We start from the raw sequence: 15,180 nt of genomic DNA on the forward strand, positions 1-15,180 counted from the left end.
CTAATATGACTTTTATGAACAGGTTAATTGGACACCATAAGTACATGGAACCTTGAATAGGGCATGAGATTTGGTAGGTTTATCCAGTGTGATGTTCCAATAAATCTCAGAGTGATTTGAACTGTGAATAAAGAAGTATTTGCAAAGTCCCCTTGGGGGAATGGGGAAAAAGATGGAAAGTTCAACTTCCCCATTTGGAGAATTCCTGATATTCTCGCAAGCAGTGGGGACAACCAAATCAATAGGCCGAGCCCTCAATCTTGGGATTTGTTCATATGAATCCTATCTCTGCAAAGGATAGCCTAAGTCTACTTAAAATTAGACATAAGAGTCACCCCCCAGAGACCCTCTTTTGTTGCTCAGATGTAGCCTATCACTCTCTCAGCCAACACAGCAAGCAAACTCACTGCCCTCCCCTCTCTATGTGGGACATGACTCCCAGGGGTGTAAATTCCCATGGCAACATGGGACAGAAATCCTAGAATGAGCTGGACTTAGCATCAAGGGATTGAGAAAATCTTGACCAAAAGAGGGAGGAGAGAAATGAGACAAAATAAAGTGTCAGTGGCTGAGAGATTCCAAACAGAATTGAGAGGTCATCCTGGAGGTTATTCGTAAGCATTATATAGATATCCCTTTTTAGTTAAGGTGCATTAGAGAGGGTAGAGGGAAGTGTCTGAAACTGTAGAGCTGTGTATTCCAGTAGCCATGTTTCTTGAAGATGATTGTATAATGATATAGCTTTCACAATGTGACTATGTGATTGTGAAAACCTTGTGTCTGATGATCCTTTTATCTATGGTATGGACAGATGAGTAAAGCATATGGATTAAAAATAAATAAATAGTAGAGGGAACAAATGTTAAAAAATAATAGATGGATACATGGGGGAAAATGTACCTATTGCAAACCATGGGCTATGGTTAACAGTAATATTTTAATACTCTTTCATTAACAGTTAACAAATGTACCATACCAACACTAGGGATCAGTGGGTCTGGGGGTAGGGATAAGGGATATGGGAGGACTTGGGTTTTATTTCTTATTTTATTTCCTTTCTAGAGTAATGAAAATGTTCCAAAATTGATCACGGGGATGTATGCACAACTATGTGATGACACTGTGAGCCAGTGATTGTGTACTTCAGATGGTTTGTGTGGTGTGTGAGAATATCTCAATAAAACTGTATTAAAAAAAAAAAAGAATACCCCTAGCATGTGTCACCTTCTTTTCTGACTTATTCCTCTAGACCCATGAAAGGAAGGAGGGCTGGAATTTGTAGCCCTGTAAAGCTGATAAGAAGAGGTCACCCAAAGGCGAGGTGACAGACAAACTGTGTACGTGTGTGCATACCTCTAAAGAGCAAGGAAAGCCCAGAGACCTGACCCTGAGTAACAACAAATCATCTATCTCTACTGCATGAAGTTCGTGTACATGACTGCAAGTCTTTTTCCTGACAGACAACTTGAAATGCAGCAATCTTTGTTCTGCTTGCAGCCTGTGCAGTGAGGAGCTCACAGCCAGGCTAGTTGGGGTCTGATGCATCCTAATTTAAGCCTCCTCTCCTCAAGAAGCAGTTCCAGGCATGCTGTGCTCTCCAGGATAAGAAATAGTGGGGGACACCCAGGCTTGTCCTCAACTCACATTCCCTCCACCCTGCAAAGCGGTGCCTCTGCACTAGAATCCTTATGAGGTCCCAGTAACAAAGCACCTTCTAGAAAATGACATTTTTCTCCATAATTTGAAATGGGCCACAAGCATGGTTCAAACCACACTCAGCCTAAGCGAGGCAGCCATTCAAACTCTTAATTCTGAGCATTTGCATCTTACTCAGCAAATGAAGGCATGTGAGCCTTCCCTGCCCGAGTGGCTGCGGAGTCCAGGGCAGGGCATGCTGTGCTCCTGAGAAGACGCCTTTCCCCTGGAGATGGGCTTCCAGTGGCTCACCCCTCGTGGTGTCCCTGGAGGGCTGGGGACTTGGAAGGAAGGGGGATGCTAGCAGAGGGATCACCAAGGACAGGTGGGCAGCGCGATGTGTTCTGACATATGGTTTGGTGACCACTCCGGGGCTCAGTGGGGGCTGAGGCAGTGGCCGGCCAGGCACCTGCATCCCAGCCGGGGCAGCTGCAGCCAGTGCAGCAGGGGTGGCAGCGTCAGGCCAGGTGCTCGCTGCTGCCTTGACCCTCTTCCCTCCTGCAGCAGGACGACCCGCTGGGGACGGCTGCATGTGGACAGAGAATCCAGAGCCCCTGAGCCAAAACCCCGAGGGCAGCCACCCAGGAGCGGCCTCACCAGGAACGGATGCCCACATGCTGCAAGAGGGAACTCGTCTATCGGTGTGAAGACACGGAGTTCCAGGAGAACCGAACGGGGCAGATGGACGCACGTCGGCGCCCTCCCTCTTTCCCGGAGCGTGGAGAAGGAGGAGACAAGTCTTAGGGCAGAAAAGCCAGGGGGGATAAGCGCGCGCCCGGTCCGCGCCTCGGAGGCCCAGTTATCCGAGACAGCCCTGTCCGCGGCAGTGCCCTGTGCCCTGGGACACGCGGCAGGGCAGGGCTGGGGAGAAGATGCCGCCCCTGCCCGCCCTGGAGCTCCCAGTCCAAACGGAGAGCGAAGAATCATGGGGTGTGACCCCTGCCCGCCTGACCTTCTCCTGGCAACCGTCCGATGCCCCTTTATTCAAATGCACAGTCAAGACCAGTGGAGAAAAAGAGCTCATTTCCCTCCCCCTGGAGATCCATCTTCCTAAATTCCGTCTCAGCAAACTAAAAGAGACACACTGGCTGAAAGAGAGAAAATTCTCAGCCTTTAATAGACTATGACTAAATAGGGCTAAGTAATTATTTCTAAGAAAATGAAATTTCCCAGAATGGCTTTCCTGAGAGTGCACGTCCCTCTGTAATGGGCGGTCACGGGACACAATCCTGACCACAGACAGTATAGCTGAAACAATTATTCTCTGACGTGCAAAGTAACACTAGCATGACCACAGGCAGTGACTGCCCGCCCCTCTAAAACTTTGCCAAATGGAGCGCCAGTGCAGGCTATCACACAGGAGAGCTGGAAATCGTGTACATAAGGGACTGGCATCCCTAAAGAACAGCCAAGGAAAGGGCCTGCATCAGCCATGAGGCAAGGGAAACAGGGAAAGTGGGTGGTGAGAGCCGTGCATGGACTTCCTGGCCAGCAGGTGGTGGCTGCCCATTTTGAGCCATGAAGTTCTGCCCTGAAATTGCAGCTTCGGTGATGGAACGGTCCCTGGTCCCAAGCCCAGGCTCCTGCAGGTGCTTGGCTGCTCGTCCCTGCTTTAAGGACTGTGTCACTTCGGGGAGCAAACCCCACATGTGTCGGGGTGAATGTAGAAGAGGCTGAGAGGCCAGGACGTCCCGGTGCACCTGCCCCACTGCCACACGAGGGGTCTTGGAGTCAAGGCCATCGGGAGAAGCTTCCCAGACCCCCAAGATACGCTCTCCCAAACAACATGCCAAATGCCAGCGCCAACGTGATCAAATAGGTAGGCTGTCCCTCCTACCTCATGGCAACTTTAGACCACCCCAAAATTCAGGGACTCTATTGTGGGTGCAGAGAAGCCTTTGCGAGGGGTCAGCTCGAGCTGGTCACTCACCAGCGATGGGCCAGGGACAGCCCCACGCGAGTCATGAGGAGGGGGCTGAGGGATGCTCGGAGGTTGGGAGGGGGTGGAGGGAACCTCAGTGCCAATGTCCAGGGCTATGGGCAGCTGCTGACCAGGCACTGCTGTCCTCGATGCCAGGGCAGCCTCCCTCAAAGGGAACTGGCTCTCACCTGTTCCGGAGGCTGCAGGTCTGAACACGAGCGGCCCGGCACCTCGACCTGGACACCTGGGGGCTCCCTCCCGGCTCCTCTGGCTTGGAGGTCGGTGACCCCAGGATGGCAGGTGCGTCCTCCAATCCCTGCCCCAACCGAGGTCCCCTCTCCTACAAGGGAATCCTCCCACGGGCCCCCCGACCCTGTCTCTTATCCCCTGTCCCTCCTACTGCGTGTCCCCTGGACCATACCCCAGACCTCTCTCCCTCTAAGGACACTGTCCTACTAGGTTAAGACGCGCCTGCATTCACGATGACCTCCCCTTACCGATCACAGCTTCAAAGACCCGTTTCCAGATAAGGTCCCATTTAGGAGCCAGGGGTTTGGACCCAAACAAGTCTGTGGGGAGGGGCCACTGTGAGAGAGCCCTGCTGGTGCTGGGGGTTCTTAGGGGGTCCTTAGGCAGCTGCTGCAGTCGGGGGGCCTGAGGACTGAGGGCCCAGCCCCCCCTTCTCTGACTCTGAGCTGCTGGTGCTCCATGGGATCAAACCCCAGGCATCGGAGACCGGTCCTGGGACCCGGTCAGCGTGGCCACCTTCTGCGTGGCGTCCGCAGCGGGGCTGGCAGGGCAGGGTCCATGCCAGTGGGTGGGCGTGGCAGGTGAGGGGCTTGGCTGCTATGCCTGGGGAATAGTGCAGGTGAAATCCAGATGCCCAGCGAGCCCCACAGGGCGAGCCAGTGGGCTGCCCCAGGAAGCCCAAGGCCTCTGCTGGGGTTACCGAGGCGCCCCGAGCCAGCCCCTGGGGGCCTCCAGCCTGCAGGGCCTGCTGGGTATCCAAGCACCTGCCGGTGAGTCCAGGACTGCCTCCTTCTCTTGTCATGAGCTGCCCGGCAGGAAGGGGTAGGTTCTAGGTTCCCATTCGGGACAGCCCTACTGGAAATGCACAAGCGCAAGAAAGCATCACATGGTTGAAAACTAAATGTAAAACCCAGAGCGGGAGGTTTGGTGACAATTCCTTCCTGTGGCTGTGCATTTCTAACAGGCCGAGTCCCAGCAGCTGACCCCTAGCTGCCACAGCTGCTCAGCAGCGCTCACACTCTCAAAGGCTGTGCCCGTGAGTGGTAGGGGCAGGAGGGCGGCCGGGTGCCAGTGTCTCGGCCACCAATGCTACACCCTCTCCTGGGGGCGGACCCCGCATCCCCCAGCCCACCGTCAGCCCAGACTCTGAGGGACCTGGCAGCCCCCGCTTTGGGTGGGGCTGCGCCCCAGCCTGGGCAGCCAAGGTCCCCCGCAGCCTCCGGGGTAAGCCACACTCCTTGCAGGGAGAGCACGGCTCTTCCCACTTTGTTTTTGCGTCACAGCAAGTGGCACAGAAGTTGGCAGCACCCTGCTCAGGGGCTGTGACCATGACCTAGCGAAGGTCACAACCTCGTTGAGCAGAGGGAAAATGAGCGCTTACCCTGCCAGAGTCGGTCTTGATTACAGAGTTCTCTCCTCAGTGCCCCATTGCAGGAGACCATGAAAGTATGGGATAGGCCCACAGAGGCTGAGCAAAGTGGCACAGAGAAAGCTGAGAGATTTGAAAGGTGGATGAAGGAATGAATATTTAGCCAGGTTACAGAGGGGTTTAAAGGAGGGGGGCGCTTGGGCGTGGAGGCCAAGGGGGGTCCCTGGCCATCACATGAGGAGGGGTGGCCTTGCACGGCAGCAGCAAGGACGCCGGGGGGGGGGTGCAGACAGGGGAAGGTACGGACCCCCGGCTCCCCCCGAGGGGCCTCAGGACCGGCCTCACCATGGCCTCACGCTGCCCACCAGCTAGAATTTAAGAACCCTTGGGGGGCATGCCTGCGCGTGGCCCTGTCGGACTTGCTGAGGCAGGTCCTTTCGGCGTCGCGCTGTCCTAGCTGTGCCAGGGCTCAGATCAAGCGGTCCTGAGAGCACCAGGCCCGGTGCCCGCACGGGACCCCTCAGCCCAGAACGAGGTCCCGGGGGCTCCGAGGGCTGCCTGGAAGGAGCATGTGAAGGGGACATGGCGTCCCTCCACACCTTCCCCAGGGGCCGGCCTCTGGTCTGGCTTCATGCACGCCTGCGCACACCCACCCTGCACGGGGGCTCCACATCCCGCCAAATGCCCCTCAGCCCGAGTCCAGCGGGAAGGAAGTGCCTGGCCACACCTTGGCCCCTTTCCCCCGGGGTCACCTCCACGCCCAGGGAAGGTGGCATACAGGCAGCTTCTTTGGCTCATTCCTTGCACAACACAGTTATTAAAATTGAAAGAGCGCAGGTGTGTATGTGTGTGCAAGAGAGAGAGAGAAGCAGAAGAAAACGCCAGAGAGTCGGGCACCAGGAAATAGGCTACACTCTCAGCCTGGATGATCTTTAAATGCTGCCGGGCAGATGCTTCCTTCCTTCCAGAGGTCACGGGCAGACCCTGCCCCTGTCCCTGTCCCTGTCCCGGCCCCCCAGTTCCCCAGCCCAGGGTCCTGACCCTGCCAAGTGCCCTCACAGCTGCTCCCATCAGTGCCTCCAGCTCCAGTGGTTCCTGCAGAGCTTGGAGAGTCCCTTCCCCAGGCTGGAAGGTGACGCCAGGTCAGCCCAGGTCCTCAGCAGGGGGTGAGGGGGTGGCGTGGAGGCAGGGTGTGCAGTGGGACTGAGGGAATCCATTGCCTTTTGAAGCTGTATGTGAAATGCGTACAAGTGTGCATTTCTCTAGGACAGTGTCCTGAACGCTTATCAAAGGCCATAAGTATCCCATAGATCTCCATGGTGAGTGTGGGTCCAGGGGCAGGGGACGGAGCCCGCGCTGGCCTGGCCCAGGCCCCTATCCCGGAACTTTCCCAGACCCTGTGGTCAAGCACAAAGGTGCGCACGGCCCTCCTTCCTCAGTGACCTCACAGGCCTGGGAAACAGGGCACTTATTTTAAAATGAAATCAGAGAGGAACTTACTGCTTCATTTTTTCAGACAGGGACTCAAAGCCATCCTGCAGCTGTTTGCATTTGTCCATCAGCTGGGGTGACTTCTCATTCAGATCTGTGCTGTTTCATGAAAGACACAAAAAGACTGGTTTAAAATGAGCTTATGAAATACTGTTAACCAAGATCAGATCTAACTGATAACATGTGCCCAGCGAAGCCTGATTTTCATTCCATTATTGGATTTCTCCATGGAAAAGGAAATTGATATTTTTACCTCTGGCAAGTCTAAATTAGAAAAAAAAAGAGAAGCATCAACTCTAAAGTCAAAGGAAAAGGAATGTAAATGCACGACTATATTTTCAGGTTTTCTCCTTTGGGGTGAATATTGGCTGGTGGAACCGCTGTGTATACCGGCCTTCCTTTCTGGAAGGTGCCATCTGGGGGGCAGCAGGCAGCTCGGGAGACCAGCAGTTCTCTCCGTGAAGGGCACAGGAGGCCTGGGGGATTGCCCGGCTGATTCGAGGGCCTTTTGCTGTTTGCTTCACGAACCTGCGAAGTTGGAGCTGGGATGGAGCAACGGCCAGGGGCACAGGTGTGCAGGGGCTGCCCGGAGCCTGGGCACAGGTGCACCCTTACCTGCTCCAGGCACCTGTGCTGCCTCCCATCGGCGCTGCCTACTGGCCATGAGTACCCCCTGGGGCACTACCCAAGGTGTCCCTGGGCCCTGGGGCACTACCCAAAGTGTCCGCGTCACCAGCACTACCTGGGGGTCCATGTGGGGCCAGGCCCAGGCCGAGGTGGGCAGGGCAGGAGCCCCTCCCCAACCGTGTTGCGTGCCGGGGGCAGGGGCCACAGCTGGGGACCCGTTTGTCCTGGGGTCGCGGGGCCTCACCCCAGGGATGGCACAGTGAGCTCGGCGGGCTCTGGGCGCAGCGCAGACCTCTGGACAGAGGGCAGCGCCTGGGGTGCGCGGGGACCGAGGAGGAAGGCAGTGGGGCGAGAGTGTGGCCCTGAAAACGCAGGGGGCACTGGGTGGTTCCGGGCACGGGGTGACACTGCTGTGCGGCGGCGACTCCAGGGCTTGCCCGTGGGCCGGGCGCCCTGACCACACCATGATGCCCGGCACCCGGGGCTGGGCCTGCAGGGGAGCCGCACCGCGAGGACCCGGGTGGCTTCGAGCCTGGGGCTGCTGGGCGCAGAGGCCCAGTGGGCGGCACCTGCCCCCACGCCCAGTGTCTGCTCTGCAGCGTCTGAGGAGGCCTCTGGGTGAAGGCGGAGGGGGGTTGCCGGGGGGGGGGGGGGTGCCGGGCTGGGAGGGCCCCGCTGCGCCCAGGTCTCTCAGAAGTGGGTGTGGAAGGCGAGGGGCGCACGGAGAGAACCCCTAGGCAGAGGCCGGGCTACCCCTCACGTATGTCAGCAGCTCAGCGCCCCCTCCCACCCGGCCATGCGCTCGGCGCCCTCTTCCCCGTCTGTGGCGGCCCCAGCCCTGGGCCTCTCCAAGCGCCTCCTTCTCCTGGGCGACAGGGACTGCCATGGCTGCCCCCAGGGAGCTGCCTTGTGCCAAGCGGGGCCAGAGGTTCCGGGTCGGGCTGCGACTTCCCTAAGCCCACCTGCCAGGGGCGAGCAGAGACAGGGCGTCCACCAGGTCCCAGGGATGCTTGGAGAGCAAATGGGGGCCTGGGCGAGAGGGGGATGGAGGGGCAGCTGCAGGACAAATGGGGCCCTTAAGGTTCCTGGCCGAGCGCCCGCTGGCCAGCCCGGCATCCTTTTCTTCTCCCCTCCCCATCAGGCGCCCCGGGGCTGAATGGGTACATGGGAGCACCTGCTCACGGGAGGCTCTGGTCTGTACGGTGGGACTGCGTGGGCTCCTCACACCTGGCACTCCACGCACTCAAGGAGGGAACAGGAGGGCAGTCCCCTCACCCCCGTGATGCCTGTGTCTCCTGCTCACATAGTCCTGATTGTTTCTTCCTTTCATCTAACATCATTAGACCCCTCCTAGGAGCTTGTCAAATGCTCACCTGCAGCAAATCGGTAAACTTCAAACTCTGTCTCCGTTATGCTGCTGACCTCTAACTGCCCTTCACCAAGAAGGCAATCAATCTCAGGCTGTTTTCAGCTGTGCTTGGGATGCGAAGAGTATAATCGCCCTAATTTTAAATGCATAAGAGATACCAGGTGTCCTGGGGCAGTGGAAGGAGGTGGAACCAGGGGCCTGTTTCGGGGAAGCTGGGCCCAGGGTCCCTGTCCCTGCATCTGAGCCCAACGGGAGAACTGCGAGGGAGCTGCAGCCCGGGGCCAGGAAAAGCCGCGCCTCGGGGGTCACTGAGAGTGGCCGTGCCTGGGCTGGAGGGCGCCTCTCAGGCAAGTCAAGTTTGGCCCAATGTCCTTGGGCTGAAAGCTGCTGCTGGGCAAGGTCACTGGCCACACACTTGGGGACCTCGACGCCACTGCAAAGGACGGAAGTGAGGCCTCCTCTGGGCACAGTAGACCCCCTGCGGCTGCAGGCGGCGTGTCCCCAAGTGCAGGGCTGCAGGTAGCCCGCCTCCTTGGTGCCTCCCTGGTGCTTAGCCACAGGGGCAGAGAGGAGCCTCCGTCCATGGAGAGCCTCTGCTCCCAGCCCTCGGGGCCCAGGACGGGGACACAGCCTTCAGGCCATCATGGCCATCGTGCCCACAGGCAGGGTGGTGGCAGGGTGGTGACAGGGTGCCGCTGTCCCCATGTGCACCAAGGCCCCTGCTGGCCATGCCAAGGGCCATGTGGAGACCCTGGGGCTGCCCTGCGTGCTGGCTGCACACTAGCTATGTAATCAGGTCACCCCTAAAATAATCCCAATTTCTCTGTTAACTCACTATTTCCTCCACAAAATTGGGAGAAGTGTTTTGAGATAGGAACTATCATCAGGGGATCATGTGCCCACGCCGACCCGAGGTTCGTGTGCAAGCAGCCCCATGAGCGCCGCATCACACCAAGAGAGCGGCAGCGCCTCCGCACGGGCTCATAACCTCGGTTTTAAAGTAATCTTATTTATCCAAGAGTGAAAACTCTCCCACGACCTGTAAGCTCATCCTCAGCTTTTGCACACCCACATTTTACTCTTTTCCAGGAGAGCTCTAGGCTCCGAACGAGGGAATCCCGAGGAACGTAGTAGTCTTTCAAAAGCAAACAAAACAGAATGAACAAAGTGTAAAGGGTGGCACAGCCCACCACCCTGCCACCCCATTACCCTGCTACCCCCCCACACCCCCCATCACCACCTCCCCACCACCCCAACATCCCAACACCCCATCCCGCCACTCCGCCACCCTGCCACCCCGTCGTGGTCTGCAAGGGAAATGCAAACCACCGAAAGCCAGCGCCATGGCCGCGGACACCAGCACAAGCTGCGCCATCGGTGTGGCCTCAAGGGAATAACACACCATAAAAATCCAAGCACCAGAAAAGCTACTCTCCAAACACATTCAATAGAGGAAAAAACCCCAAGTTCCTGGAGTGACAGTCAATGCTGGTAGCTGTTTGTTTATCCTATAAAGGCTGTTTTGGGTTTACTTCTGGAGTTCGGGATAGTGTTGTCCAAACAGATTAGTGAAAAAAAAAGTTCAGAAACCACATACGAACATTTGGAGCAATTGAATAGAAAATAAAATGGCAAAAAAGAGTTTACATTATAAAATAAATGTAGCAGATGGAAAGTCTCGTCCTCTGGCAATTTTGCTTACGTGGGACGAGGCAGAGGCCCTGTCACAAGATAACGATGACTTTCAAACTCCTGAAATACAGAGGGGAGGTGGCGGCATCCCATCGAGGGCAGCACCCCAGAATCTCCCCATCTATCAAGATTTTTTCCCTATGATCTGTGTTTTATATGAAGTTGATGAAAAAAACTGGAAACTAAGATTTGCTCAAACGGCAACTTCCGACTTTGTCCTTGATTTGTTAATACAGTGCCTCCACGCCCGCGTCTGGCAGGCTGTTTTCCTCAACACTTGGAAGCCCCTGAGTCCGTGTGACTAGTGAAGGAATGAATAGATCATATCGGGACGTGGGGTGCCGCGCAGCTGTGAACTGCTGGGAGCAGAGCCCACAGAGCCTATCAGACGAGAGTAAACGCAAACCTTCTAGAAAAGAAATCAGCCTGCAGGACTGCAGCCCAAAGCATTTTCTGATTAACCCCCAGCCAATTAGGAGATTTAATTAGCCTGAAAAACCCAATCCCTGCTCATTCTGTTCAATTGAGATTTTACTGTACTTAAAATGGTGCTGTTCAAATGTGCTCATTAATATTTAAGGAAAGTGGAGGAGAATAGCCAAATCTACTGAGCCTAGGTAGAATGTAATTAGGAAGCGTTATCATAAGTGTGTCCCAGGAGACACATCCATCATAAAACAAAGCAATATAATTGCAGATGAAAGTCAAGAAGGAAAGAGAGCGAGGGCTTACTCCTGAGAAAGACAGAACAAAATTACCCAAATGTGGTGCTGGGCTCGGAGAAGGAGGCTGCTCGGGCGTCCTTCCAGCCAAGCCTGGAGCAGTAACCGGGCTCGAGGGGATTGAAGGTCTGATCACTTCAGAGCTCATAAATCTCACGTCTGCTGACCGCCCTGCCGCCCCGTGCCCCCACTGGCCACAGTGCCTCTCACTGCCCTGGTCTGGACCCGTGCCCTGCCCAGCTCCCCACGTCTTGTTGGAACGATGGGCCTTCCCAGCTCTGGCCCCAGCCCCCCAGCCCCCCAGCTGCCCCCCGCTGAGCTGGCCACAGCACTGGGACCTGCTCTCTGAGGGATGTGCCGGAGTCCCCGCCCTGACACCTGCAGATGTGACAGGCTTTGGAGCTCAGGCCATGGCGGGTGGGGGTGGCGTGGATGGCTGGGTCCAGACAGGTAGGGAGGGAGGCGCGGCAGCCGCTGAAGGAAGGGGCCGGTGACAATGCTGTGCCACAAGCCGGGGCTGCTGGCCCGAGGCCAGGGCGGGGGAGCAGCTTCCACCTGTCCAGGCCTGGTGGACCAGGACCAAGGCGGGAAAGGCCTGTGGCCTCAAGCTGCCCTCCTGGGACTCTGTGCAGCCCTGGGGCCCCAGACCACTGCCCACCTGCCCACGACTCGAGGGGCCTGTGGGAAGCAGCCCCCGCTCTGGCCTTCTCAAGCCCTCCCTGCGCCTGGTGCCAGCCGGCCGGGGCCGCCCCAGGGCTGGACATGGGGCAAGGCGGGGGCGGCGCCCTCCCACGCATGGGCCCCGTCCCCACCTCGGAGAGGGGCCGTCACACCAGTGCAGCTGTGTCCGGCCTCATCCTGGGGCCTGAAGCGTGTCTTGCCGCTGCCCTGGGCACCCTGCTGGCCGGCCCCCCGGGAAGGGCTCAGCGCTCCAGGCCGGCCGGGAAAGCACCACGCTGGGCCCGAAGGAAAGCCGTCCCGGCTCCCGGGCTGCCACGGGAGGCTGAGGTCTGGGAAGTCCCGGCTCACCGCCGTCCCCGGGCCCCGGGGAGGCGTGTCCTCCTCCGTCGCCTGCGGTCCCCCGGGGGCTCCGGCTGATATCAGGGCTCCGGGCGCACGAAGGAAGGCCCCCCCCCCGAATAGCTGGGTCCAATCAGGCCCTTCTGTAAATCTGCTAATGGTCAAGGGCTGGACGCTTGGGGGTGGGGGCCTCAGACCCCTCTCCAGCGGAGGCCGCCTCGAACTGGAGCGGGGGAGCCTGGGTCCACGTGGACAGGAGATGTGGGGGGACAGGTGGCTGAGCGGGAGGAGACGCCCCGTGCCGGAGCACGGCGGCAGGTCGCGCGGGGGGAGCACGGCCGTGGGAGCTGGGTTCTCACCTCCAGCCTGCACAGCTGGTATGACCCTGCTCCTCAGGCCGGGCAGGGCCGGCGATTGTCACAGCAGCCCCGGGAATCGGAGGTGGGGTCCTCCCCAGTGCAGAGCACATTACGGGAGAAAGTTAAGGAGAAGCTGAGAGCAGCGTGCGCGCCAGCGTTTTATCGAAAACACCGTCCTTCAATTCTATCAAAACCTGGATACATTTTTAATTCAAGGAATATAATATTCAGGATGGTGACTTTGCTGCAGCAGTGTTTTTTCCTTAGGCAATGCTTCCTTCTAGTTTGAGCCATTATTTATTTTTTTTATCTCTGTTTCTCTCCCAGTAATAACATATTTTCTCAACTTCTTAAATCTCTTTATTAGATACAATTGAATGTAATTTGGAATTTGCAAGTCTTATCACAGCCTCATTCGGCCTGAGCATGTCTGGCATGCAAAGTGCAGATGTATATATTTCCTCAGAGCCCTGGTAATTTTTGCTTAAGATTCCTGAAATAGAAATCGTGTTTCCTTGACACCTTTTCCATCTCATCCTCCTTGCTTCTGGAGAACACCAGGTGCTCTGGCTACCCGTGTGCCGCTCCCAGCTCATCTACAGAGGCAACCTGCGGCAGGCGCACCCACTTACCCAAGGGGCTGCTTGGCCACAGACTCGGAAAGAGCTAAAATTAGCAGAAGCAGCAGGTTTTTTGATGTAATTATACAATCAGTTAAAGTGTTATTTACATATTAACATTTCATTCATGAGTGTGATAGCTTTGGTGGGCTGCCTTAAGGAAATCAAGGTATGCTGTATGCACTAGTTCAGTTTACCAGGCTGGCCACTCATCCCACAGGTTTTTATTTGACTGTCAGAACAACCCTGTGAAGTGAGCATTTCTATCACCAGCTTCATATAATGGGATATAACCTCTTACTGTTGGTGTTAGTGCATTGCATTTGTCCAGCTCACTTACTCTAAGGCCCTCTCCTCAATCACTCTTCCATTTCCTTGAGACCCCCAGGCCAACACACACATCCTTCTCTCTCTCTGTCCCCTCCTTGCCTGGCAAATCCCGAGCTCTGGACAGACCCAGTGTTGCCATCTGGGCCTACCCACAGCCAGTCAAATATAGCTGGAGAAAAACCAGAGAACTCTGCCTTAAACTCAGGACTACAAGCTTTGGGCATTTACTGATACCTGGCCATCCTACTATGTTTCCTGATAAATGCCATTCTCCTCTCCTCAAAGATCATGATTGCATTCCCTCTCCTCTCTCCTCTAATCTCCCAGAGGCCCGGCCCCCACACACACCCTCCAAGCCTGTTCCTCACTGAGAAAACGGAAGGCAGCAGAGGCTGGTTGCTTCGGGCACCCTGTGCAGTCTCTGAAGCACTTCGGGCCCCGTGCCTTCTTGTCGTGTCATGTTACACCAGAGGAAATGTTGCTGCTCCCCCTGAAGCTGAGCCCAGTGTGCCCTGGACCCCCAACAGGCCCTCCTACAAAGGCCCCTGGCCTCACCTCCTCTTTCCCTGGGGTCACTGGGGCCTCTATCCCCCTGGTCACTCTCATAAGGACACCCACGCCTCCCTAACCCCACAGCCCTCTCCATGTCTCAACTTGTTCCCACTTTGAAACATATTGAACAAATTTAAGACAGTTGATTCAGCATCTCTGACTAATAGTTCTAATATTTGAATCAACTGTCTGAAATTTGTTAAATTTGTTCAATGAGCTCATTCAAGTAAACCCTGGACAAAGAAATGAAATTAGAAAAATGTTATCTGAACAAAGTATGAGATAGAAATTTAAATGAGGAAACAAAGAAGAAATTCTGGAGCTGAAAGTTACAATAATGGAAATGAAAAAAAAAAACTCTGTAGGGATACAAAAGCAGATTTGAGCAAGCAAAAGATAGGATAAGTGAAGTCAAGACCATTGAAATTATCAGTGTCAGGAACAGAAAGACTAATGAAGAAAAATGAGCGGAGCCTGTGGAACCCAGGAGACACCACTAAGCATATCAGCATACATTCATCGAGTCCCAGAAGGACAAGACACAAAGGGGCAGGAAAGGTATTTCAAGAAATAAAGGCCAAAGACTTCCCAGATCTGATGGAAAGACGTGAATGTACATGTTCAAGAATCTCAATGAACTCCAAGCAGGAAGAATGCAGAGGCACCACAAGACACACTACAGTGAATTTGTCAAAATCAAAGACAGAGAGAACTTTGGAAGCAGCAAGAGCTAGAAAGAAGTGACAGGTCATGTGCAAGGAATTCCAGCGACTCTAACAGAAAACTTCTTATCAGAAACCGCGGAGGCCAGAAGCCAGCAGAATGTTACATTTAAAGTCCGTAAAGCAGAAAACTGTCAACTAAGAATTCTATAGCTGGCAAAATTATCCTGTAAGAATGAAAGAGAAATTAAGACATTTACAGATTAATAAAAGCTGAAAGAGTTCATTACCTGCCTTATGAGAAATACCAAAGGGAGTTCTTCAGGCTTAAAATAACAGACACTAACTCAAAGCCATAAGAATAAATAAAGAAAACTGGTAAAGGAAACTACATAAATAAGTATGAAATCCTGTATTAATATACTTTGGGGTTGTAACTGCTTCCCTTCTCGTATGACTTAGAAGGAAAATATGTAAAATAATAACTGAATTCTATGTTATG

General features: G+C 55.2%; 1 protein-coding gene across 1 annotated transcript in view; it reads right to left on the bottom strand.

Annotated features, from left to right (window-relative positions):
• ST8SIA6 (ST8 alpha-N-acetyl-neuraminide alpha-2,8-sialyltransferase 6) overlaps positions 1 to 15,180 on the bottom strand; it is a 102,076-nt gene that overhangs the window by 50,361 nt on the left and 36,535 nt on the right. The window contains exon 3 of the mRNA XM_077154644.1: positions 6,735 to 6,824. Coding sequence (XP_077010759.1) covers positions 6,735 to 6,824 — 90 coding nt within the window. The remainder of the gene's footprint in view (positions 1 to 6,734; positions 6,825 to 15,180) is intronic.

This window comes from Tamandua tetradactyla, chromosome 1 (assembly GCF_023851605.1).
Source record: "Tamandua tetradactyla isolate mTamTet1 chromosome 1, mTamTet1.pri, whole genome shotgun sequence".
NCBI classification, from domain to species: Eukaryota; Metazoa; Chordata; class Mammalia; order Pilosa; family Myrmecophagidae; genus Tamandua; species Tamandua tetradactyla.